General features: G+C 54.5%; 5 protein-coding genes across 11 annotated transcripts in view; 4 read left to right on the top strand and 1 right to left on the bottom strand.

The window, feature by feature from the left end:
* The window catches only part of KMT2A (lysine methyltransferase 2A), a 51,228-nt gene extending 46,522 nt beyond the window's left edge, over positions 1 to 4,706 (top strand). For all 3 annotated transcript variants that reach the window (XM_080366884.1, XM_080366883.1, XM_080366882.1), the window contains one exon: positions 245 to 4,706. In XM_080366884.1, the coding sequence (XP_080223010.1) occupies positions 245 to 520 (276 nt within the window). In that variant the 3' untranslated portion in view covers positions 521 to 4,706. The remainder of the gene's footprint in view (positions 1 to 244) is intronic.
* Positions 4,687 to 6,014, top strand: TTC36 (tetratricopeptide repeat domain 36; the record flags this gene model as incomplete). 2 transcript variants are annotated; one of them, XM_080366948.1, is made up of 3 exons in its annotated part: positions 4,687 to 5,155; positions 5,392 to 5,580; positions 5,662 to 6,014. In XM_080366948.1, 3 exons carry the CDS (start codon positions 4,687 to 4,689, stop codon positions 5,928 to 5,930), a joined length of 927 nt encoding a protein of 308 aa, XP_080223074.1. In that variant the 3' UTR covers positions 5,931 to 6,014. The 2 variants fall into 2 exon arrangements, with proteins under 2 accessions (XP_080223074.1, XP_080223073.1); XM_080366947.1 differs by having other exon boundaries at positions 5,392 to 6,013.
* A 52-nt stretch (positions 6,015 to 6,066) lies between these two features.
* TMEM25 (transmembrane protein 25) lies at positions 6,067 to 8,370 on the top strand. Its single transcript, XM_080366932.1, has 6 exons — positions 6,067 to 6,639; positions 6,722 to 7,006; positions 7,247 to 7,534; positions 7,610 to 7,888; positions 7,996 to 8,100; positions 8,190 to 8,370. The coding sequence occupies exons 1-6, from the start codon at positions 6,558 to 6,560 to the stop codon at positions 8,261 to 8,263; spliced, it is 1,113 nt and encodes a 370-aa protein (XP_080223058.1). The 5' UTR covers positions 6,067 to 6,557; the 3' UTR covers positions 8,264 to 8,370.
* A 470-nt stretch (positions 8,371 to 8,840) lies between these two features.
* On the bottom strand, positions 8,841 to 13,421 carry IFT46 (intraflagellar transport 46). 4 transcript variants are annotated; one of them, XM_080366939.1, is made up of 11 exons: positions 13,303 to 13,417; positions 13,020 to 13,229; positions 12,796 to 12,947; positions 12,031 to 12,105; positions 11,826 to 11,919; positions 11,323 to 11,451; positions 10,786 to 10,907; positions 10,328 to 10,394; positions 9,987 to 10,047; positions 9,626 to 9,711; positions 8,841 to 9,258 (listed from the first exon to the last, which is right to left on the bottom strand). In XM_080366939.1, exons 1-11 carry the CDS (start codon positions 13,324 to 13,326, stop codon positions 9,163 to 9,165), a joined length of 1,116 nt encoding a protein of 371 aa, XP_080223065.1. In that variant the 5' UTR covers positions 13,327 to 13,417; the 3' UTR covers positions 8,841 to 9,162. The 4 variants fall into 4 exon arrangements, with proteins under 4 accessions (XP_080223065.1, XP_080223066.1, XP_080223068.1 ...); XM_080366940.1 differs by having other exon boundaries at positions 10,786 to 10,904; XM_080366941.1 differs by lacking the exon at positions 8,841 to 9,258 and adding an exon at positions 9,409 to 9,468 and having other exon boundaries at positions 13,303 to 13,421.
* A 45-nt stretch (positions 13,422 to 13,466) lies between these two features.
* Positions 13,467 to 21,191, top strand: ARCN1 (archain 1). The gene is made up of 10 exons (XM_080366918.1): positions 13,467 to 13,590; positions 15,109 to 15,372; positions 16,021 to 16,200; positions 16,450 to 16,655; positions 17,214 to 17,375; positions 18,074 to 18,239; positions 19,492 to 19,639; positions 19,965 to 20,073; positions 20,238 to 20,442; positions 21,027 to 21,191. Exons 1-10 carry the CDS (start codon positions 13,588 to 13,590, stop codon positions 21,114 to 21,116), a joined length of 1,533 nt encoding a protein of 510 aa, XP_080223044.1. The 5' UTR covers positions 13,467 to 13,587; the 3' UTR covers positions 21,117 to 21,191.
* The last annotated feature ends 3,788 nt before the right edge of the window (positions 21,192 to 24,979 follow it).

Below are 24,979 nucleotides of genomic sequence, written 5' to 3'. Positions count from 1 at the left end.
CTGGAGGCCCTGCTGCTGTTCTCCTGCAGCCTGGGAAGGGTCTCAGTCCCTTCTTGGATCATTGCAGATCCAGTGGGTGCAGGGATGAAATGATTCCAATGTGAGCTTATGAAGACAAGGGAAGAGAGGTTGCAGATGCTCTTAATGGCTTGACTTCTGGTTGCTGTAGTGAGCTAGGTTTCTCCTAGGGTGGCTCAGTCTTCACTGTCCTGAGCTAACCCTCTTTCTCCCCTCCTAACGTTAGGGCATCGGTTGCTACATGTTCCGCGTTGACGACTCTGAAGTGGTGGATGCCACCATGCATGGGAACGCAGCCCGCTTCATCAATCACTCCTGCGAGCCTAACTGCTACTCCCGAGTCATCAACATCGATGGCCAGAAACACATTGTCATCTTTGCCATGCGCAAAATCTACCGAGGGGAAGAGCTCACCTACGACTACAAGTTCCCCATTGAAGACGCCAGCAACAAACTGCCCTGTAACTGCGGCGCCAAGAAGTGCAGGAAGTTTTTAAACTAGGACTTCCATCAGCTGCAAGTGAGCCCTGAAGGGCCTGGGGCAAACCAAAGCTTCAAGTTACTCCCGCCCCAGCCCTTTGGACCAGACCGGGGGGGGCAGAGGCAGGATTGAAGATCAGCTGGGCTCAGCGACCTGACTGGTGGCTGCGTTTCTCTGTCAGAGTCCACATCTTCATGTCTCATATGTGCACACTTACCCTCGTGAAAGACATGGGCAACTGGAGAAGATCCTCAGCGTGATTATGTTTTTGCTATTGTCATTTCCCCCTGCCCCTGGTATTTGTTTCTCAGTGTGGGGCTAATGAGTGGGAGAGGGGAGGGGAGGTCAGCCTAGGCCCAAGCGTGGGGGAGTGATCACGGATCCTGTCCCTCCATCCCTCTCCGTCTCTTGGTTCAGTGCTGAACATGGAGCTTGCCACTGCCTTCGAGGACTGTGTCCCGAGTTCAGTAGCACAGCGTTTGAATGAGCTTGTCTCCTAGGGGGAGAGACTGCGCCCCGCCAACCAGCTGCCCCCAGGACTGCGCAGGTGTCTGTGGTTCTTTGTGCTCTGCATCTGCAAAACACTATTTGTGTACGGGCCGGCGTGGCGTGGGCAGCCTGGTGCATTGCATGGGTGCGGCTTGTCTGGTTCCGTCGAGGAAGGCCGATCCGGGGAGAGCGGAACAGAGCAGCCCGCAACTAGACTGAGGAGGGTTTGGCTAGCACTTCACTCCAAAATCCCCATCTGAGGGAAGGGGAATTCATGGCATTCTTTAGCAGAGAGGGAGCTTGTGCCAGCCCTTGTGGGCACAAGGTGCTTCTGGCTGGCAGCCTCTCTGCCACTGTGGAGCTGGTCTGAGGGACCATTGTCTCCAAGGTGAGATGGGGAGTGAGATCCGGCTCCAGGGTTGGCTGTGTAGCGCTGCAGAGCAGGAGCTAGGCAGGACTTGCATGGAGTCTCCCACAGTGTCTGTTCTGCTCAGCCTTGCCATGGCATCAGAGGGCCAGGTTGGGGGAGAAGGGTGTGATCCTGCGAGCAGGTGTGGTTCATCTTTGGGTGTAGTCATACTGTCTTCCCTGGAAGGTACGGGAAGAGGCACTGAAACAGCACGTGAGTTCCCTGCAAAAACAAGGCCAAACATTAACCAGCCTCATCTGCATCGTGCAGCATCCAGAAGCGCATAGGAAATACATTAGCAATGGGCACGGTTGAAGTTGCTGCAGCGGAGGCACCAAGCTTGTTTCAAGTGAATCCAAAGACACTGTCGTCCCAATTAGTCATGTAAATCCTCCTCCCATTTGGGTCTGCTTCATGCCTCCAAATCAGAACCACAGAGAAAGAAGTCAAAAGCCCCAAGGCTAACAAAGGACGACATTGGATTTTGCTCTGTTCTGTTTACAGTTTAGTATTTAAGGTTTTATAAATGTAAATATATTTTGTATATTTTTCTATGAGAAGCACTTCATAGGGGAAAGCACTTATGACGAGGCTTTTTAAACAGTGGTATTATCCTAATTTAAGAGAATCTCTTTTTAATGATTTTTTTTTTTATTTTCATAGGACGGTTATAGGAAATACCTGGTTGGACACAGTCTGATCCTCTCTCCAGAGGCGGGGGGGGGGGGTACACTTTATTTTTAATTTTTACTCTTGTTCTGCCTTTTTGACTTCAGTAACTGTTTCCAGGAGGTTTGGCTGGACCTTAAATTTTATGTACCCGTTGAGATGGGAGCAGGAGGGAGGCTTGCCCAGCTTAGGAGGAGTTTGACTCTGTCTGAACAACTGTCTGTGCCCCGAGGCAGGAGGCGTGATGCTGCCCTGCCTGTGCCAGCATCCTGCGTGTATTTGAGAAGGAAAAGCAAGGTAAAATGAGAGAGGGAGACCTGGCTCTCAATACCTCTCTTGCTAGGAGGCTGCTCTGGGACAGGTGCCTCATCCTGCAGCCCCTCTCTTGAGGGCAGATGGGTTTTTCTGTGAAGAGTAAGCAGGAAGTGCCCTCACTGTTCTGAGTTGTCCCTGCAGGTGTGTTGGCAGCCATTCTGGGAGGTGGCAGGCTGGTGGGCTGCCCTGAAAAAGCATCGGCAGTCGGTGGGAAAGGGAAGGGAGAGAGAAGAGAGCCTGCTGACTCCCCCAGTGCTCCCAGCAGGGCAGCCTGAACCCGCACCCTTTGGGCCCTGAGGCCCCATCCTCTGACCTGAGAATGGAAAATGGCACTCGCTCAGAGTCACCTACTGCCAGTTTCCTTTTGTTATTGCACTGTGTGATGATTATTTGGTGATAACTGTTGCAAGAAAAGTCAAATTGACGCTGCATTTGTTACTGAGATGATTTGATGCACTGACAGTTTGGGAACGCACATACCTTGAGGAGGCCAAAGAGCCTGTGCCCGGGGGCTCCTGGCCCCGCGTCCCCGGGTGCAGCTGCTCTCAGTCCTTTTCCTTTCCCGTTTCTGATGGCAGTGCTGGGGGACAGCCCTTGCCTTGGTGAAGCCCCATCAGTCGACCAGAGTAGCCCAGCTCCACCGTGTTTTCTCACCCACGCTGCTGCTGTGTGCCAGTGACACAGAAGGAGCATCTTCCCCAGCAAGCGAATCAGTTCCATCTGCGTGGCTGCGGGATGAGGCTCCATCTGGGAAGCACTGCCCAAAGCCACCCCGAAGCGTAGGGAGAAGCGGGGAAGTGGGTCAGGGGGAGCGGTGTGCCACAGGACCCCCCCCAGGAAGCAGGCGCCAGGCATCTCTCCTCCCGCAAGGAGCGGTTGAGCCCGCGGGTCTGGCTGCTGTCTGCTTTGCTGCTATACCCGTCGCGGCTGCCTCGGCAGCAGCCGCTGTGGCCAGTGAAACTAACTGTACCCCTGGGAAGCTGTGCGGTGCCTTGCGGCGGGCTCGGGATGAGTGGCTGCAGCAGCGAGCGCCTGGGCTCGCTGCCATCTGCCTGCCCGCCTGCCCCTTGGCCCTGGCCTCCCCGGGCTGGCGGTGAGTGCAGCGCAGCTTTCCCCCCCCCCATGGATGAATGTATATTTTATAAGGACTGACACAGATCACGGAATCTGAAAATACTAAGGAAAAAAAAAAAAAAAAACTTAGTGCGTTTATGGTTTTATTTTTCTTTGTACAAACCAACATGGGTTTTGTTTGGTTTTTTTAAGGAAAAGCGGGTCATTGCAAAGGGCTGGGTATCTTTTCTTTCTGGTTTTCTTTCATTTCAAAGCAATACCAGGTTCTTCAGCGAGAGTCTTCGTGCGGAATCATGCCATTCAAACTCATACTACTGGTCCACTCTCTACACTCTCAAGTTTTTTTTTTTTATAACTATAAATACGATATATATAGGAACTAATATAGTAATGCACCGTGTAATGAAGCCTAGTTCAGTATCGGTCCATGGCTTTTACTTCTCTTAACACTATAGATAAGGATTGTGTTACAGTTGCTAATGAGGCCAGGAAAGGTGTGCCGTGCGTCCCTGCCTGGCCACAGCTGCTAAGGCGAGGGCGGCTGGGGAGCCGGGAGCGGGCGGCTCAGCCTTTCCTGGCCCTTCTTGTTACCAGTCAGTACTTGTACAACTTGGTTTCTTCCTTTTCTTCCTTGTTTTGGTTATGAATGTTGGGGTACCACCTGCATATAGGGGGGAAAAAAAAAATGTGCTCTGTGCTTTCCTGGTATCTTTTTAACGAGGTACAGTAGCTTTGTCTATCAACCGAGAACTATACTTGTGGTGTTTCTTTTATTGAGCTTAACAGTCTCTTTAGTAAATACAGGTAGGTGAATAATTGTTTCAGGAAAAAAAAAAAAAAAGACAAAAAAAAAGCTCTGCAAAAGCAAGGTTATGTTCTAGAAATACATTTCTTGACAACTTATCATGTATAACAAATCTCTCTTTTTTTTTTTCTTTTTTTTTTTTTTTTCTTGTGTTCTTCCAAGCTTCTGGTGGTTTTGTTTTGTTTTGTTTTAAAAAAAAAAAAAAAAAAAAAAAGAGGAAACCTGTCTAAAGTACATCAGTGTTAACTCCCTGTCACAGGGAAGAAGGAAATACTTTACTAGTTTAAAAAAATGCTGAAAGCTCTGCAAAAGACTGAATGTAAAAATAAAAAAAGTGTACATAGTTGTAAAAAAAAAAAGGAGTTTTTAAACATGTTTATTTTCTATGCACTTTTTTTTATTTAAGTGATAGTTTAATTAATAAACATGTCAAGTTTATTGCTGCACAGGGTTGCTCTTGATTTCTTCATGAGGGTGGAGGAGCTGCTTCCACCATGTCACCACTTTTGGCAGCTTGCGGAGGGACGGAAGCCGCTGGCCGGCAGCCATGGGTGGGAGCGCTGGGGGTGTCCAGGGCCACTTTGCCTGCCCCACACTGCAGCGGGGTTTCAGTGGGGAGGTGCCAGGCTCCAGCCAGCCGCTGCTGCTGGGCATAGGTCACCTTGGGAAGCTGTGGGGCTCCCAGCTGGGCTTCGGGGCCTCAGAGGCTGGGATAGGACAAATGGTGCCAGCAGTGTGAACATTAACCCACGAGGGCTCTCAGCACTCAGCGCGGAGGGCACCATGGCCACGGCGAACGACAGGGCCGTCCTGCATACCATCTTTAACCCCAGCACCCCTTTTGGGGATATCCCTGGGCTGGATGAGGAGGAGGAGGAAGATGCCCAGGACGAAGGTGAGGTGACACTGTGTTGGGTTCTCGGTGTTGTGTTCTTGCAGTCGGCAGCGGGGTCCCCGTGCGGAGGTGGAAGGAGGGCATGCAGGCGGACAGGAGTCCGGGCCTTGGTGCCCTGCCCTGTGTCCATTCCCACCCCAGCACAGCGGCTGTGCGGTGGATGGTGGGACTGCTCCCTGGGGCACCCCCGTACCAGCCACTTCCCCAGCTGAGGGGGCCCTGGTGTGCCGCCCCAGGGGAAGGCTTTGCGCAGGAACTGCTGGAGCAGGTCCGGGACCTGGAGCTGCAGGGGGTTTCTGCTGCCGAGTCGGGGGACGTGAGCATGGCCCTGGAGAGGTTCAACGAGGCTATCCACCTGCTGCCAGAGCGTGCCTCAGGCTACAACAACCGGGCGCAGGCCCTGCGGCTGCGGGGGGACGTGGCAGGTGAGCAGCGCTGGTGCGGCCGGGTGGCAGGTGGCCCCCGGGTACGCCCAGCCCACCCCAATGCCCCTCTCCCCTGGCCAGGCGCCCTGCGGGACCTGGATACAGCCATCCGCCTGAGCCGGGGCCGCGGCCGTGCCGCCTGCCAGAGCTTCGTGCAGCGTGGCCTGATCCGCCAGCTGCACGCTCAGGACGAGGACGCCCGGCAGGACTTCGAGCGGGCAGCGCGGCTGGGCAGCACCTTTGCCCGGCGGCAGCTGGTGCTCCTGAACCCCTACTCGGCGCTCTGCAACCAGATGCTCTGCGAGATGCTGGGGCGGCTGCGCAACCCTGGTGGCACCGGCAGCGAGTGAAATGGGAGAGGCAATGTGCGGCTCAGGCGGGCCCATCCAGGAGGCCCGTCTCAGGTGCTGGACATCCCATTCCGCCTCCTCCCGGGAGACGGGAAGGACAAAAGCCCCTTGCTCTGTCTCAGCCCCAAATAAACTTCCCCGTGTCCCTGGCACTTGGGCTTTGCTCGCAGTGTTGTGGGCAATTGTGGTGCAACTCCCGCGTGTGCACAGCCCCGCGGAGACGGGCGGCCCCGTGGGTGTAAAGGTGGGCTGCGTGGGGTCCTGCGCAAGAGGCATGATGGGGGAGCACGGGGGGGGGGGGTTCTAGCTCCTGCCCCGGCCAGAGGGTCTCTGGCCGCTCTTGCACGCTGCTGGGCCGTGCCTGGGGCCCCGGGGGCGGCAGGACCGACCCGGTGGGGGGGTCGCTCGCAGCCGTGCCGGGACCGCCCCTGCGCCGCGTGCACAGCCCTGCGGGCGGCAGAGCCGCACTGCGGGCCGGGCTGGAAGCGGCGGCGGCGATGCTCCAGGTAAGATGCGGGCTGGCCGCATCCTGCGGCCCCAGCCGTGAGCCGGGGTGCCGGGGGCCCGGCGCGGGGATGGCCCCGCGTGCCCCTGTCCCAGCTGTTTCTCTCCCAGCGCCGGCACGACATGAGGCGTCCCCGGGGCTGCCCGCGAGCTGCCCCTTGCCCGCTGCTGCTGCTGCTCAGCCTCCGGGTGCTCTGCTCGGCAGGTGAGGCTGCGGCGGGGTCCAGCGCATGGCTCCGGCAGCGGGACCCTGCCGCGGCTGTGATGCGCTGCGGGCTCTCCGGCAGGGCTGGGGGAGCTAGGCCCCACCATCGACGGGCGGCCGCTGGCGGTGTGCACGCTGAGGGAGGAGGAGAGCCGTGTCTTCACCTGCCGGACCCCCCGGCCGGTCCCCGGCACCGCGCTGGTGTGGTACCTCAACGGCCAGAAGCACGAAGCAAACTGCTCGGCCACGGGTGCTGCCAGCACCCTCACCCTCACCGCCCGGCGCGCCGACCGTGAGCTCAGCTGCTCCCTGACAGACCCGGTCTCCGGCAAGACCTACAACTCCTCGGTCCTCCTCGACGTGCAGTGTAAGGTCCACAGCACTGGTCCTGCTCTGGCCGGAGGCACCGGGAGGGCATGTGCAGCTGTGCCTGACCAGAGCAGGACAATGACCTGTGTCCCTCACAGCCGTAGCGATGCAGCGTCTCATCAGTCCTGTGCAAATATGGCTGGTGAGCACGCCAGGCTCCTGGCTGTGCTGCCCCTGTCCCCAGCTGTCCCTGTCCCCATCCCTGCTGCCCATCTCACTGTCTGTGTTTGTTGCCCAGATAAGCCAGAGATCCTGCGGGCAGATGCCCACTACCAGGTCGATGGCACTGGGATTCTCCTGGTGCTCTTTGCGCTGGTGCAAGCCAACCCACCTGCCAGCGTCACCTGGGTGGACCAGGACGGGCACGTGATGGCCAACACCTCAGAGTTCCTCCTCTTGGGTGCCATACATTACCCAGGCCTATCCAACCACTCGCTCCGCATCCACCTCAGCAGTGCAGCTGGCAACTTCTCTCTCAGCGCTGCCAACAGTGTGGGTGTTGCCACTGCCTCCCTCCTGCCCCCAGGTAGGTGTTGGTGGGGACAGGTGCAGAGCAGCAGCCATACGGAGGGACGCTGAGGGGGCCATGCTGTCCATACAGGGCTGCTGGATGCCCGTGTGAAGCTGCCCCTCCTGGGCGTTGTTGTTGGAGCAGCCCTGGCCCTGGGCACCTTGCTCAGCCTGGGTTCCTGCGCTGCCTACCTGGCATGCTGCCGGCCCAAGCCAGTGCCAGGTAAGGGTCAGGCAGGAGGGAGCAGCCCGCTCAGCCAGTGCTCCCACAGCTCCGAGCATGTGCAGCCCTGGGGCACGCGCCTGCCTCGCCAGACTCAATCCCTGCCACCCAACCTGCACCTCGTCGACCTGATGCAGGAGGCCAGAGGTAAGACCCCAAGGTGCCAGTGCAGAGGAGAAGGAGAACACGGGGTCATGGATCCTGGCTGGGTGAGGGCCAGGTGTCCCAGCTCTCACCCCTTTCTGCCACCACAGCTTCTCCCAAGGATGTAAGAGCTAGTGCCAGCGCAGAGGAGAGCACACTGCCAGGGCTGGAGCACTCCTTAGTTCTCAGCAAGCTCAGTGAGGGCACGTGGGCAGGTGAGCAGCCCTGTAAGCCATGCTGCAGGGATACTGGCCTCCACAGCCACCCCAGAAAGCAACTGCAACAAGCTGTCTTTGTCCTGCAGGTTTTGTCCAGCTCCCGACATCCGGGCGCGTCTACAAAATGCCCAGCATGAGCAGTGAAGAGATCTGGCTGTGAGACGCCACGTGGTGCCCATGAGCCAGGGCTGCCCAGCACCAGGTATGTACCAGCCTCTGGAGAAGTGCAGCCCAGGGTGCTGGGTAGGCCATGTTGGATGGCAGGTGCTGACCAACCCCCAGCTATACGTTAAGCTATGTGCTGCTGGTCTCAGTAGCTGTGCCTGTCAGCCAAGGCACGATTTATGTAGCCTGTGTACTTTGTTAATAAACTACTACAATCAAAATGCATTAAAGCTGTTTATAGCCAAGGCTCTGCTAAGCTGCTAGTGCTGCAATTCCTCCCGGAGTAAGGCCGAGCACCAGCCTTGTTTCAGCAGGTTCACAGCCTGTTTGCTGTGTGGTCCTCTCTGCCCCTGCTAGAGCTGTGGCAGATGGACAGGCAGGCAGCATGGTAGGGGCTGGAGAGAGTCATCCCAACAGCAATACACTCTCAAGCATCTGTGTGGTGTTGCGCTGGTTATTTCTCCTTGGCAGCAGTTAAGGGGCTTGAGAATAGAAAAAGAGGCTCAATAATACAGGGCGGTGGAGGTTCATCCCCAGATCAGACCTTAGAACACACTGGGCAGATCCAAGCATTGTGTCTGAGCATGGAATTTATTCCCACCTGCTCTGGTACTTCTAGTGTGCACTTGAGGAGCTTCTGCTCTGCAGCATCTATGGCACAGGGAGCCTGTCATGGGGAAGAGCCAGTTTACTGCTGAGATGGAGCAATTAGGCTGCTTCTACAATAAATGCGATGAGTAAAGTTCTACTCTATGAATGCAGAACAGTTCAGCAGCATCTGCAAAACCAGGGTGGCTTCCAAAGTGCTGCACGCTGCTTCATAGGCTGCTTTGGTCAAGTCTTCATGTCTAGCAGCAGATGTTGATCCAGGAGATGAATGTTTAATGTGAAGCTTCAAGTAAAGCTTAACACTTCCGCACCTGCCACTTGTGAAGGTGCGTTGGATGGTGGGCTCCTGTCCTTCTTCCCATCAGCCAGGGGCTTGAAATGCTGCAGGGGAAAGAATGTGTTAGTGCAGATTCAAGTCTCATTAATCATGCTGCACACATGCATCTGAAAATGCAAGTGCTCTGTATGAGCCATACATTCAGCAGTTGCCTTGACTTTGGTGGGAAAAGCATTCCAGGCTTATGCTGGACTGTTAATGCAGCATCCTCAGCCCTGTGGCACATTGGAGGCTTCTTGTGCAATGCTGAGGTACTAGGGAAATGAGAAGCTTAGAAAACTTTCTTTGGATTCCTTTACCACGGTCTACCAGCCCTTTATGAACACCCACAGCGTAGCAAGGCCAAAGGTAAGGAGTGAAGCTTTGCAATGCTTCCAGCTGGTAGAGTGGTGCCTGTCTGGAGCTGCATACCTGTGAGTTCTTGAACTCCGAGTAGAGGGAGAAGAGGATGTGCAGAGGCTGGATCCGACTCTTGTACACAGGGATGTCCAGAATGGCTACAAGTAAAAGCAGAAGTGTGTGAGAGCATCCTGGCTGCACCGCCCTGCACAGAGTAAGTAAAGCCTGAGCTTCCCACTGCCCGCTATTACTTGGGCCTTTCATCAAACGCTGCAGATGTCTGCAGTATAAGTAGTCCGCTTTGTACTGAAGGCAGCAGAGAATGATCATGACTGCTCAGGGCTGAGCCTGCATCTACAGGTCTTTTGCTTTAAGCGAAGCAGTACCAGGCCAGCAGCCCATCTGTGTGCTCAGTGCAGTCTCCCCAGCTTACCACATATCATGTCGATGTATTCGGTCAGGTCACAGTTCATCTCTGCAGTCGGGAGGCCCACCTGGAAGAGACGAGGCTGTCAGCTCTGCTCCTGTATGGGCAGAGCCTGACAGCATACCCTGGTCTCAGGCCAAGTGCAGAGGCCACCTGGATAGCAGCCAGGAATTCAGGCATTAGGCTGCTCCCCGGTGTTCTGGCAAGGAGAAATGGCAAGCAGGAACAAACCTGAATGGGCCAGGCTTCAGGCAAAGAGCTCAGAATGGAGCAGGCACCCAGCTTTCACAGAAGATGGTTTCTAACATCACGTGCTGAGCTAACCACCCATCGCTTGGACAACGTACCTTTCCCAAGAGCTCCTCAAATTCTGGTGACCACTCCTGCATCAAGGTCTCGATGTCGGGCATTGGCCTGCCAGGGGAGAAAGAAGACAACCTTCAGGACCACACATAACTGGAATGGCTTCCTTACTGCCAGACTGCTGTAAACGGGACAGCTTCCATTCTGAACAGCTGAAAATGAGATGTGCGTGTCTGCTGAAGGTCAATGCAGGCACTTTTATGTTGCAAGTTCCGTGTGCTAGCTGTTAAACTAATTCAAGTTACGTAGGGAAAGGGAAGTGCAGAGGGAAACATCCTGCACACATGCATGGTAGGATGGCCTGACAATTAGCATGTCTTCTCCCTCTCGGAGATATTTTGATAGTTTTACTCAGCGCTCCTAAACTTTGCTACCAGCCTCCCGCTGACCTAAGCTTAAGCTGTACGAGTGTGTGTGAGGGAGAGTTGATGTAATGGTTCACCTGGTGTAATGCACAGTGGCAGGAGGTTTGCAGCGGTGCAGTTCACTGATACTTTCAATCCAGTTGTCAATGGCTTTGGAGTTGTTCTCTGCATTCTCCAAACTCCTTACTTTTATCTGCTGCTAAAAACAAAAATATGAACCTGGAAGATTTCATGGTGTTTTGGGGCTCTTGTGAACCCTACTTATGCTCTGATTTACCGTGCCTTTTCTCTTTCCTAGTTGTACTATACCAACTGATTTCTGCAGACAGAAAAGCAGCTGCCAAACAAAACATCCAGGAAAACCAGGTGTTGACAACCAAAAGGAAACAAAGTTTCACCTGAAGGAAACTGTACCAAGGCTTGCCTGAAGTGAAGCTTAGATCCATTGCAGTTTAAAGCTATGGGTTAAAGGAAAAGGTTAGTTTTTTTCTGCTTTTAAAGCTAAGTTACCGTCTGTGCTGCAACACTGTAGTCACAGAGACAAAAGTAAGAATGAAATGTGGTTTTGCCATAGCCATTAAGCAGCAAGCACGACCTCCCCCTCTCTGACTCACTGTGATGTTGTGCTGCCTGGAGTTCTCTGTCAGCCAAAGGGAGAGCACAGTGGGATCTGACTGCTTGGTCGATGGCTCGTCCAGGACCAGCAGGCCAAGGTTATCAGGCTTGCCATCAGGACGAGGAACCTGCAGATAAGCAGAGACCCTGTTTTCTACAGGAGTCCAGAGTGGGGGAAGTTGGGGCTATTTTTACACAGCCTCCCTATGGTTTAAAAATCAGACCCTAAAAGGATTCAGTAGGCATGCTCTCTTGATTAGGAGTTGTGTAGCACAGTGCTACCTGAAAAGCACGGGGTGTCAGACATGGGAAAACACAACCCTCACCCCAAATTACATATGTGCTGTTTGAGAGGTGACTGAACCACTGAGTCCAGTTTCCCCAGGTCTCTAGAACGCTGTCTCCAACAGCACAGGGCAAAGGTACACACTGCTGTGGGGAGAGGCCAGCCACTTCTGGGCTGTACAGCCAGGATATACAGAGGAACTTGAAGCAACTTTACCTTCAGGAATGCATCAATGTCTCCAACCGCAGGAATAAAGTCTGGAATAAAAGGCTGCAGTTTGTGCTCAATCTCTATTGTTTTGGGAGTATACCTGCAAAAAAACACCAGCATAGCATGGGTGGCTACGGACTGTCCCACAAAACTTGCCACAATAATTGACACAAAGGAGAGCCAAGAGCCAGATAAAACCCCTTCCACTCACCTCTTGATGTACTCAAAGAGTTCTTTGATTTCAGAAGATACCGGCAGGTAGTCATAATCACCAAGACTCAAGTCACTAATGAAAGGATGAGAAATGCAGGCACAGATTAATGCATGGTAGGTTCTATACAAGCAAGAACAGGGACCCAGCTGTGCAAGACAATTGTGAAGAGAGCTGAAACACCAGGTAATAAGCTGTCTCTTACAAAGACTTACAAAGACAGGAAAAACATAATTGGGCCGTGCTTTGCCTCAGGCCTCCCAGCTAAAAAAAAGCACTTGAGTGACGGGCAGTTGCTTGTGATCATAAAGACTTGTATGTCAAAAGGTGGATAGGTGCTTGGCACAAAGGTAGGCATTAGGACAGCGACTAGGGGGGGGTTAGTAATGGCTTCAGAGTTGAAGACAAAGGAGGAGGACAATTAGGAGAGCAATAATGTGCTTGAGGTGTTCCCTCCTTGTCTCTCATGTGTCCACCGCCAGCCAGGGCTGAAGACAGGTAGGAGGCTGGCTGACCCCCTCAGTCACTCCCAGCTGTGCCCCTCCTTGGCACAGCACAGCCGGGCACAGGGACTGTCCAAGGAGCTGCTGTCAGCGGCTGCAGTTCCTCAAGCACAGGAACGCCTTTCTCTTGAGCTGCCCGGGTACGAGGAGGAGGAATGAGCCGGCCACCCCCGTGCCCAGGGCCGTGCTCCCCTCGGCAGGGTCACGAAGGTGCCGGTGGGGCCGCAAGGGCCCCTCTGGTGCGGCCGGCCGCGCCACTCACCCCTCCACCACAGCCCCGCGATCCTCCGCGTCATCCTCTGAGTCTGTCTCAGAGGAATCCTCCTCCTCCGAGGCCGAGTCGTCGTCGTCGTCCTCCTCCTCCTCGCCCTCGCTGGGGGCAGCGGGGGGCGCCGAGCGGGCCGCCGCCTCCTCCTAAGTGACAGGGACGGGACCTCACCAGGCCGTCCCGCCGGCCGCCCCCCCCGCCGCCGGCCCAGCGCCTACCTTGCCGCCGCTGCCCTCCTCGTCACTGCCGCCATCGGCCGCGCCGCTGCCTGCTCCGGGTGGGCCGGGCCGGCGGCAGTCCCGGGGGCGGCCTGTACCCCCTGCCCGTGGCGAGCGAGCCCCGGCCGGCCGCACCGCTGCGCCGCCCGCCTCCTCGGCCTCCGGCAGCTCCAGGCTCTCGTCGTACAGCTGGTTCTCCACCATGCGGGTCTAGGCAGAGGGGCGCGGTAAGGCGGCGGCACGGCACGGCTCGACACGGCACGGCACAGCGCGGCCCGCTCACCTCCAGCGCCCGTCGCTCCGCCATGCCGCCCTGCCGCCGTTGCCATGGCGACTCGCCCGCCGCGGGCTAGAGCGGCGCGGCCGCCGCGGCGCCCCCTGGCGGGACAGATGGCAGTCACCGCCCGGCGGGCCGCCTGGGGGGCCGCCACGCCACGCCACGCCCCGCCACGCCCCGCGCGTGACGGCGCTTCCGGCTGGGGACGTGGCTCGGCGCCGCCATCTTGTGGGGCCGCCCGAGGAGACGCGGAGCGCGGAGGGAGCGAGCGCGGAGCCCAGCACCGCCGCCATGGTGAGACCCCGCCCGCCGCCGGCCGCTCGTCACCGGCCGCTCGTCGCCGGCCGCTAGCCGCCGCGGGGCACCGCGGGGCTGGGGGAGGCTCCGGGCGGGGCCTGGGGCCCGCTGCGAGGCTAGGCCCGGGCGCAGGCCGGCGCCGGAGCCCAGTGGCCTGGCGGAGCTGAGTAGGGTCTGGGGCAGGTCCTGCTGCCGCTCGCGGGGCCGGCAGCGCCTGGGGGGCGGCGGAGGCTCAGGCCGCCGTCTCCGCCCACCGCCGGGGTGATCCGGAGGAGCAGAGCGGCGGAGGGCCGCTGGCCGAGCCGCGGGGCCCACTCGGTGGAGGGGCTGGTGCCCGCGGCCTTAGGCAGGCGGCGTTGCGCTTTTTTAAAATATTGTTCGGGGCAGCGGGGCTGTCCCCTCGGGTGCTGGGTGCAGCCGGGTGCGGGCGATGCCCGGCTGCTCCCTTGCTGGTGCGGAGTGTAGCGCTGCGAGCTGTTCCTTTCTGCGAGCTCGTCCTGCCCCTTGCTGCCCGCTCCTAGCGCTGCTGGACCGCGATCCCGGTCAGCGGAGACCGGCGGGCCTCGCTGAGCCGTGTGCTCACGGGATCCTGGGTGCCGTCTGGTTCTCTTGCGCCGTGGTCTGAGTGCCTTTGGGGAGCACTTACAGAGAGGAAGTTTATTTCTGACCTGTAAGTACTCTGGGGTGTGCTTCTCCCTGTGTTGTCAAGCTGCTGGGCCCCAGGGCAGTCCAGAAAGGGCCTGGCACTGAGGTGGGACTTGAGATCGGTCTGTGCTTGAGAGTTTCTGGTACTTGCCTGTTAATAACAGAGGTTGGGGATTTAAAGGATCTTTACTGCAGAAACAGCCTTATCCTGACTAAGTTAATTTAAAAGCTGATCTATGAGGGACAAATGTGAGGAGGAAGTCTCAGTAGTCTGAGAGAATGAGAAAATGTAGGCTGGCAATTGTCTCACTACCTTTTTGTTGATGGTGTGATAACATTTCTGAAACGCTGAGGAGAGCCATCTGTGGGTTGTGATTAATACAGCTGCCCATGTTTTATTAGCCTGGCTTCACTGTAAATGTGGCATTGGCAAGAAATGTTACGTTTTACAATGCTTCTGTTATAAGCTGGGACCAGACTGACAGAAAACTCAATAACCTAGAGCCTCCCCTAGAGCATTTGGTGGCGGTGGTGTTAGACCTCTGTGTGTGTAGGCGCAAGCTGGCTTGCTGCGTCTGCCCAGTGGGAGCACTGAGAGTCTGGATAACATAGGAGCAGAAAGCAGACTGGAAGAGAGAGAGTGAAAAACAGAGGTGGCTCTGCAAGATCTTGGCATGGTTCAGTTCCTGGTGCTGGTTGCAGAAAAAGGCTTTAAATCGTGTTTAAGGAAACTCAGCTGACTGTGCGGTACATGTGAAGGTGAAATGTAGTCAGAAGCGATTGTTTCTTTGAGCAAGTTGTGTTGCACCAGGCTCGCTGAGGCTGTGTGGTGTGGGAGGCTCGTCTAACCGGTGCTTGCCTTCTCCACAGGTGCTGTTGGCAGCAGCTGTCTGCACAAAGGCGGGGAAGGCCATAGTCTCCCGGCAGTTTGTGGAGATGACTCGGACCCGCATTGAGGGGTTGCTGGCCGCTTTCCCAAAGCTGATGAATACAGGGAAGCAGCACACCTTTGTGGAAACAGAGAGTGTGCGGTATGTTTATCAGCCAATGGAGAAGCTGTACATGGTACTGATCACCACCAAGAACAGCAACATCCTGGAAGACCTAGAAACACTCCGTCTCTTCTCTAGAGTGGTAAGAATCTGTCACTTAACACAGGGTTTGTGCACATGTGGCCTGAAACAGTGCCCTTGTAAGGGAACCTGTTGGTGAGCTGTTTTTAAAGTCCACCTGGCAACTCGATTTTCCAGAGCCCCTTCCTGACCTGAACATAAGCTTTGAAGTTTTGGTGGTATTTTTTAACTCCACCTAAAAAAATCCTCGGTTGCAGTTCAGCTGGTGAAACCAACGGGATGGCCATAAACATAAGGCATTAAATATTCTCCGTATTCTTAAGGTAACAGCCTTCTAAAAATAATTGTGAACTTACAGCATGTACAGCACTACATTATGTGGATTTCTGAGCAGTGAGTTTATGCAGCTGTCCTCATGCAACCAAAGGATCTTCAGGAAATGGGCTGGCCCCAGCATGTGTTTAGGTTCCTCTGACTTAGTGTTACAGTTAAGCTAAGAGGTTGTGTAAGTGTTATAGTGTAGAAGGACTAGTAATGGCAAAACTTCCACTTGTTATTTATCAACATTGTAAAGTTACAGTGAGCACCTTACCAGTGCACTGGTCTTGTGGAGGGTCTAGTGCGGCTATGCAGTCTGGGGGCAGTAGAAAGAGAGTGTTTGCACAGTATTGTCTACAAATACTTCTTCAAAATGCTTTCCCCTAACTAGATCCCTGAATATTGTCGAGCTCTGGAGGAGAATGAGATCTCCGAACACTGCTTTGACCTGATTTTTGCCTTTGATGAGATTGTTGCTTTGGGCTACCGTGAGAACGTAAATCTGGCACAAATTCGGACCTTCACTGAGATGGACTCCCATGAAGAAAAGGTGTTTCGAGCAGTCAGAGAGGTGAGTGGGAATAACTGCACGCCTGGTATGAGGTACCCTGTCTGGAAAATACAGGGGTTTTTATTTATACAAAAGTGTTATTCCACTTTGATAGGGGTCATAAAACAATTTAGCTTTTCTGTAAACAAGATGCCCATCTCTTGTTTCTTTTTTTTGTCATAAAGGGTTTATGGGCAAAACACACTTGGTTCCTGTGCAGAGAAGGGTTGAGATTGCAGAGCTCTAGCAACCTCTTGTCTTTTGCTTCAGACTCAGGAACGCGAAGCAAAAGCTGAGATGCGCCGTAAAGCAAAGGAATTGCAACAAGCCCGGAGGGACGCAGAGAGACAGGGCAAAAAGGCACCGGGCTTCGGTGGCTTTGGTAGCTCGGCCATGTCTGGAGGCACAACAGCAGCAATGATCACAGAGACCATCATTGAAACGGAGAAGCCCAAAGTGGCACCAGCGCCTGCCAGGTAGATGTACAGCAGCTAGCAAACATGCCTTGGAGCCAGCAGCGGCTGAAACCACGTGCCCAATAAAGGCTCCCTAACACAGGTTTTTTGTCTGCATAGCCCTCCTGTTTGGTTACTGTACAGGTCAAGATCGTCACACCTTTGTAAAGCCTCCCCTTGGCTTTGCCACTGTGTGTGTGTTGACCTCCAAGCCTGTAATGTAGCTGCTTGCAGGCCCTATATATGTTGCATATTCTTGATCACTGAGGAGCATCTGTGCTGTGTGCCACAGTAGCATCCCCTAGTCTGGAGTCTCTGATGAGCAATGGACTTCTTACTTTGTGTGAGGAAAAAGAGGTCCCAGCTACTGGTAATACACGGAACAGAATCCAGATAGAAGTAATAATGTAGCACCCTACATGTAAGATCATCAGTTTCATGCACGTTCTCCCCCAGAAAAGGCTGCAGACGTGAGTGCTGTGTTGTTGGGATAGTCAGGTCACAACATGCGAAGGTAACTGAGGAAGGAGGAATGTGTTGCCATGACATGACTTGGAGCTTCTTACGCCTTTTGTTTAGGCCTTCAGGTCCCAGTAAAGCCTTGAAACTTGGTGCTAAGGGGAAGGAGGTGGACAACTTTGTGGACAAGCTGAAGCTGGAAGGAGAAAATATTATGACTTCTGTAGGCAAGCGCACTACGGAAGCAGCCAAAGTTCTTGCTCCTCCTGTTAACATGGAGAGGTAGGTATTTTCATTTCATTTTCAAAGTGGTTTTCTTGCAGCGTGCTCTGTGGTGCACATGTTACTTCATGAGCTAGCACCCTTTTTTGTCTTCAGGACAGGCTTTTTCCTGCACCTCCAGTCATGTGTGCTCACTTGGCCTGTTACTTTTAAAAGACAGTGGGCAAAATCCTGGAAAGGGCAGCAGCAAAAAAATAGATAGCTAGTTTGATTAGGAGTTGCCATGACTAAAATGGGATATATGTCCATTGTTTAGCTGAGGTTGGGAATTTCCCTCTGCTGCTTTTCCCTTAAAATAGCTGCCATTTTTGCTGTTCCCCAGGCAAGAGTTCCTGCCTTACTGCAGCTTAGGATGGAAGTGTTCGTGGTTCATTTTGCACATGGCAATTCACAACCTTTTAGTGCTACAAGCCATGCTGCTGTACCAGAGGGGTTTTGAGTGAACAGCATGTTGAGGTGCTGCTTATGTGGGCTTTCTTGCGTTGCAGCTCCTATCTGTGGAGCCTCCTGCCCTAAAGTTAGCATGTCAGAACAGTGTTAGCATCCGCTGTGATGTCCCTGCTGTGCCATTTGGGGCCATCATGTGCTTGGGAGCATCAGCTCATTACATGTAGCCTGTAGCTGCTGAGCATTGATCTCTCGTCTTGCCTATCAGATGCCAAGCATTGGAGTTGAGACCTGCTTTTTTTTCTGTCTAGTGTGCACATGAAAATAGAGGAGAAAATTTCCTTGACCTGCGGCCGTGACGGAGGGTTGCAGAACATGGAGCTGCATGGCATGATCATGCTGCACGTTTCTGATGAAAAGTTTGCAAGGATTCGCCTGCATGTAGAAAATGAAGACAAGAGGGGAGTGCAGCTGCAGGTAAAGCCTGTTTGGTGTCCCGTGCTGTTGAATGTGCTTTGACTGCTCTCCAGGGCAAAATATTGGAAGCACTTGAGCATGTTACTGTCCTATGTTCTCGTTCAAGCAGATGGGTTGAAAATGGAAGTAGTTGCTGCAGCCATTACCGCAGCATAAATGTAGTGCCAGCTCATGCTCAAAAGATTGAAGTTCACTTGAGAAATGCACTCTCATGCACTTGCTTGTCTGCCCTCAGAGCCTTGTCTACCCAGCAGTGCAGTCTGATCTCATTTGGACTTTGCAGCAGCCTGGTGTGTTGCATTGCACTTATTTATGTGGTGCAAGCTTCAGTTGTAGGGTGGGAGTGTTCGAATAAACTTACTGTGCCGACAAGGAATTAATTTATTACCTAGAAAGGTGTTTCTTCTTGGGATCACTTGTGTTCTGTCAGTGCTGGATTAGAGGCAATTGCTGGAGCCCTTGATTGCAGTCAGTAATAGTGGCTCAGGACGTTCTTGAGAGATATGTCCTCTTTTTCTCCCTCTCTGTGTGAACTTACTGATCCCTGGAGGTATACTGCCTTGCGCCCTCCTCCTCACCAAGTGCTTGCCTATCTGTAGCTGGCTGCAGGTCTGCTTTGATAGTAGTAAGCTCCTTATCAGTGTATCTCATGAGCAAGTTCCTAATAATGCTCCCACGTGTGCAGCTTCAGGTGGAAGATAAGATCAAACCTAGCACTGGCTCCTGTCTTTCTAGTGCAACTTGAATGCTGACTCATGAAAATCTGCTTCTAAAAAGCTGCTTATGCTTGCTGTTGTGAAGAGGGAGTATTTAAACTGAATTGGGCTGACAACGTATGTATGTGTTAAGGTTGCTGAGGGAGGTAGTGTTTTTGTGGTTTCGGGGTGTTCGTACCAGCAGCGTTCGAGAGCAGTGTTTGTTGTGGGTCTTCAGGATGGTCTTTGAGATTTGAAGAGCTTTTAAAGTTGTTCTGTAGGTGTCAGCCCAGGACACACATTGTCTCTGGCGCAGTGGCACAGAACAGTGGCAGCGGTGTGGATTCTTAGCGGATCAGCGTTGTCTGGGAGGAAGCCCAGGCTGATAAGTAGACAGGCTCCAGTCGGACTTCTGAGCCAGGATGAAAACAGATGTGTGTTTTGTTAAGGAAAATACTCTGGGATGTGTAGGTCTGTCTCACTAGAACCCATGTTGCCTATCTGTGGTTCCCTCCTTGGGCTGGTAGTTACAGACTGGGCATGTGCTCCCCTTTCAGACTCACCCGAACGTGGACAAGAAGCTCTTCACTGCAGAATCACAGATTGGTTTGAAGAACCCAGAGAAGTCATTCCCTATTAACAGTGATGTGGGTGTGCTGAAGTGGAGGTTGCAGACCACAGAAGAGTCCTTCATTCCATTGACAAGTGAGTGCAAGCTTGTATCTGGGGGCTTGGGCAAAAAAGGCTGATGTTCATCTGTGGGCTGCTGGCTTATAGGCCTGTCTTGTGGCAGTGGGGCTAGCTGGCATGTGGTGAGATGTTGGGGGTATCGTGCATCTTCCATTGGATAGTACCTGTTCTTGGCAGTGCACACATTTTTTGTAACGCTTTTGAAGAGAACAGAAAGTTTTTCTTAAGTCAGAATTTCTTGGGGGTGACTTGGTTGTGCTTTTCAAAGCACATTGTCTTTTGAAAGCCTGTGCCATGTAGAAGGCCTGCATCGTTCAGCGTACTGTTTCTGTGCCCTCAGTTAACTGCTGGCCATCAGAAAGCGGGAACAGTTGTGATGTTAACATTGAATACGAGTTGCAAGAGGAGAGCCTAGAGCTGAACGATGTGATTATCACCATCCCCTTGCCGTAAGTGACACTCCTTGTCTGGGCAGTGCTAACAAGTGCCACCCTGGATCCCATGGCCTCCTTCCCTTCTCCAGTTCACAGGTCTGGCCAAGCCGACAGGCTTGAACAGTGTTTCCTTAGCTCTGTGCAGGTCAACCATGGTAACTTCTCATTGCCTGCTCTAGGTCTGGTGTCGGCGCCCCAGTGATTGGGGAAATTGATGGTGAGTATCGCCACGATAGCCGGCGGAATCTCCTCGAGTGGTGCCTGCCAGTGATCGATGCCAAAAACAAGAGTGGCAGCCTGGAATTCAGCATAGCAGGGCAGCCAAGTGACTTCTTCCCAGTGCAAGTCTCCTTCATCTCCAAAAAGAGCTATTGCAACATACAGGTATGGTTGCTGCTGGTGCTCTGCAGGTTTGATGTCACTCTTGCCTGTTTTAAGCTGCCTCTTGTCTTCTGCTGGCTAAAGATGGCCACACTGTGGTGGGTGGGCCCTGCTGTCCTGCTTAGCAAAGGCTTGGGCATCGGCATTAAGTTGCCTCTGTGTTAGCTGGATTCAGGAGTGGCAGTGCTGGCAGCTTCAGCTTTCCTGAGCTTGCCTGCAGTTTCAGTTGAGCCTTCATGCCTCTGACAAATCATTAATTCCTCTCAGACTTTGTTAGAGAATCCATTGGCCTTCTGAGCCAAAACATGTCTTGGCATGTGACTGTCTGTCCCTGCTGAACTGCTGCTGGTGACTGCTGCTTAACTCCTTGCAGGTCGCTTTCAACAGAGGCGCAGTTAACTGCAGAAAATCATTCCCCTGTTTTCAGGTTTCCTGAGAGCAAAGATCTTTCTTTCAGGGCCGACTCGCGGCTCAAAAGCGCTAGCTTCATTCTGTCCTTGTGAGCAGCCCAGTGTCAGAGAGTGCTCTATAGTGGCGGTGGGGTGTAGCATCCGATGCCGACCTAACTCTGCCTGTTGTCTCCACAGGTTACCAAAGTGACCCAGGTAGATGGGAACAGCCCTGTAAGGTTTTCTACTGAAACCACCTTCCTGGTGGACAAGTACGAAATCCTGTAATGCCGGCTATGGGGAATCGCAATGGAAGAAATTTTTAAATTAAAAATAAAAAAAGAGGCCGAAGTTTATTCTGAATGTTGGGAACGCCGCAGCCCCTCTCTGCTAAGACACATGGCTCTGTCTGCCATCTGCAGCATTCCTGGGTCACAGACATTTTTGGCAGGGAATTGACATGCTTATGGGGGGAAAGGCTACAAATTTCTTTGGCAGATTTCTACCAGCCGGCAGAAAAGCAAGATCTCCACAGAGAACCTGGCTTTGTCATGTCCCCTTCTCCCCTGATGGCGACCCGAGCTCAGTTCCAGAGCCTACCAGACATCGTTCTCTTCCCTCCTGAAGCGTCACACACTGTTCCGTTGTTGGTGCTGCCATTTAAATTTCATCTCGGCCTTCAACTCTAGTTCCCATTGATGAAAGCAGGCATCAAGATAATGTGTGTGGGGGCACCTCACTTCTCTGGACCCTTCTGTCTGGTAGAAGCAGAGCGAGTTGGCCTCAGTTTCAAAGATGGGGGTTTGTGGGATGGGGAAGGGGGCATTTGGGGCTTGGATCCTTTTGCTCCATGCGGTTACTGCTCTCTCCCCAGCCCTGCTGTTCAGTGACAGCCCTACCCCTGGACTTGCTTCTCTGCCTCAGGGAGGGCTCTGAGGTAGCGCAGGCTGCAGCTCCGGATGCTTTAGTTCCTGCTGCAGGGGGAAGTGTCCAGAAGGCACTGTCCTGTGCACTGGCTCGTTGTCTGCCGCAGCTACTCTTGAGCCGGGCTTTGGAGGCAGCTTAATTAAGTTGGAACCAGCTGTGTGTCCTTCCTGGGGCCCTTTTGGTGTCTTGGGAAGTTGAAGGCTTGGCCTGCCTCAGTGCAAGGAGCCACGGAGACCAGGTGACTCAGCCTGTGTGCCAGGACCTGTCCCAAACTCGTGTTTTTTCTCAGCGCTTGCAGATGGAGGAGAAGGTGATGCTGGTTTCCAGAGAATGTGGGGGCTGATCCCAGTGGGAGCAGTACTCCAGCATGGTGTCTGCCCTCCCAGTGACATTGTTCTGCCTGTTCCCCTACCAGCATTATTTGCCTCATCTCTCAGACCTGTGCTCGCCTCGAAACTCATCTCACCTGCTTGAATTGGAGCCTGTCACTGACAACCTGGCTGGCCACCAGCAAGGGCTGCAGGGGGGCCACGCCAGCTGCGGCCGTAGGTCCTGAGCATGTAGATGGAAAGCAAATCCCTGAAAAGCAAGTTGTATTCTGCTCCCGTGGGGTGCTCTGCCAAAGAAGTTTGTGGCCTCTCCTCTGCCAGCAGCACTCAAGAGGAAATCAACCCTGATCCCTGGCCAGGGAGGAGTGGGGAGAGCAGATCCTGGTCCGTACGTAGCAAAGTAGGTGATGGATCCCATTAACTTGGTCATGTTGGAGAGTTGCTTGTCTGTCTGATTTTTTTTAAAATGGAGTCGAGGTTAGTTCAAGCACCCAAGGAGCTTTCCCACACACTCCCCCTTTAAGTCTGTTGGAGGGTAATACTTAAACCGAGCCGAGGTCCCCCCTTTTTGTAACCCTGTACGATACTGGCCTAGGGAGTAGAGCACATTCCAGTGTACACAGAGAATACCCAGTCTTTAATCGAATAAAGAGTATTGTCAAAGGAGTGGCTGCGGCTCCTGACGGTCCTTCAGGATCGGTCCCCGCGGGGGCGGGGCCAGCCGCGGCGGAGGCGGAGCCCGGGACTGCTGCGGGGCCGGCGGAGCGGAGGTGAGCGGCGGGGATGGGACCGGGGCACCGGGGGCAGCTTGGCCCTGCCGGGCAGGGATGGGGAGAGGGCCAGGCGGTGAGACCCCCAACCTCAGGCAGCCCGGGGGTGTCCTGGCCCGCAGAGACCCCAGCCGGCAGCCATTCGGGGGACGGTGGGGGCGAGGGGAAGAGGCTTCGGCGCACCGAGGCCAGGCGGGAGGGTTCCAAGAAGCGGGGTGAGGAAGGAGCTGGCGGAAAGCCCCTTCAGACGTAACCCCCATCGTTGCACAACGTTTTGGGGTGCGTGGGTGGCCTGGGAGCTGGAGAGCCGGGGCCGGGGCTCCGTGTCGGCAGTGATTTTGTCGGTGTGGGGGCCCCGAGCGCAGCCGCCGCGCGTAGCTGCCCCCGGCCCTCCCGGGGAGCCTGGGAACGGCGCGGCTCCGGCCGGGACCTTGTTTACTCCAGCTTCCCGACACGCTCCTGCCACGGCCCCTTCAGCTGCTGCCAGAAAGCCCGAGGAATTTGGCAGCCTCAGAAGGTATTTGGCTGCAGCACCGACGGGCCACCCACTCTCCCACCCCTCCGGCTGCCCTGCGAGCCCCCAGCCCCCCGGGCACGGGGCAGGGGCTGCAGCAGGGAAAAGCCCCTGGCACAGGGACCAGGCAGCAGCAGGGCAGTGCTGCCCGGGTGCTTTTTTGGCAGCTCCTGGTACGTTTGGTTTTCCTGCACGATGCTGTGTGTTGGCGTGCAGCTGGCAGGCTGCCACTTGGGGCAATGGAGCCACGGATTTGCATGACGAGGCAAGGCGCCGCTTGTGGGCAGCCACACACTAGAAAGGAGAGCACAATGCCCATTTCAGAAAGGTGAAGTTCGCCCCTGCCCCTCTCGCAGCAGACACAAGATTGGGTGATGTGTTTGTGCCGAGGACTGGATCCCAGCCCCAATGAACCCAACCCAGCCATGATCCCTGAGCTGTCGTTAGCAGGACCTGCAGATGCTCACCACTGAGGAGTGGCTGAGGGAGCTGAGGTGTTTGAGTGTGGAGAGGAGGAAGCTTGGGGAGAACATTCTCGCTCTCTACAACTACCTGGCAGGACGCTGTAGGCACGTGGGGGTCAAGTCTCCCAGATAACAAGTGACAGGACAAGAGGAAGCAGCCTCAAGTTGCACCAAGGGAGGTTTAAGTTGGATATTAGGAAAAATTTTGTCACTGAAAGGACAGTTAAGCATTGCATTAGGCTGCCCAGGGAAGTGCTGGAGTTCACACCCTTGGAGGTGTTTAAAAAACATGTAGATGCGGTGCTTAGCAACATGGTGTAGTGATGGACTTGGCAGCACTAGGTTAATGATTGGACTTGATCTCAAAGGTCTTTTCCAAGCAGACTGTGTGGCCTGCAGATGAGGAGCTATCTTTTGCTACAAGAGGGCTTTGAGGAATAAGTCTCCATCGTGCAACCTTTCAAGGGGTCCTGGAGCTCGGTGGTGGTGGTTTCCCTGTCCATGCTGTGGTGGCCGGAGGCACATGCTGACACTGGGCTCCATGCTTGAGCTCTAGCAGTAGCTGGGACCATGTACAGTGTCACCAGCCCTCAGAGCTGGCTCATCTTGGGGAGCACAGGGTACAGGAAAGCTGGGCTGCATGCTCTTCCCAACTGAAGCATGTAGTGGGCATCCCTCAGTCTACAGAGAGCCCGAGGTGTGATGCCAGCAGGGCCACAGCTCTGGCCAGAGCACAGCTGTGCTGTGGCTGTGCGGGAGCACTTCCCTGGGAGTGCTGAGATCAGTGGGTGCGGCCAGGATTCCTCGGCTCCCACTGGAGCTGTCTGGCAGCTGATTTACAGTGATGTTACTGCCAGGAGCATTGCGTCATCCCAGCAACTGTGATGCAGCCCCCCTGCCGCCCCTCGACAGAGTGGGATGGGGCTGGCTGGGTCTCCCCTGCTCAGCATGGGGCAATCCCAGACTTGGAGGCAGCAGCCGGGAGCAGGCTCCTCTCTCCCCTCTGGCTTTGTGCTGGAGACAGGCTCCCCCTTCCCAGCTGTCAGCCCAAGGGCCAGTTGTTTACAGGGGCGAAGGGTGTGGGAAGGGGTCAGCGCGCCCTAAATGCATTAGCAGATGGGGAGTGAGCTGGAAGCCAAGTTGGATG

The sequence above is a fragment of the Falco punctatus genome (assembly GCF_963210335.1).
Source record: "Falco punctatus genome assembly, chromosome: 16".
Taxonomy (NCBI): Eukaryota; Metazoa; Chordata; class Aves; order Falconiformes; family Falconidae; genus Falco; species Falco punctatus.
This window is presented reverse-complemented; position numbering and strand designations above follow the sequence as displayed.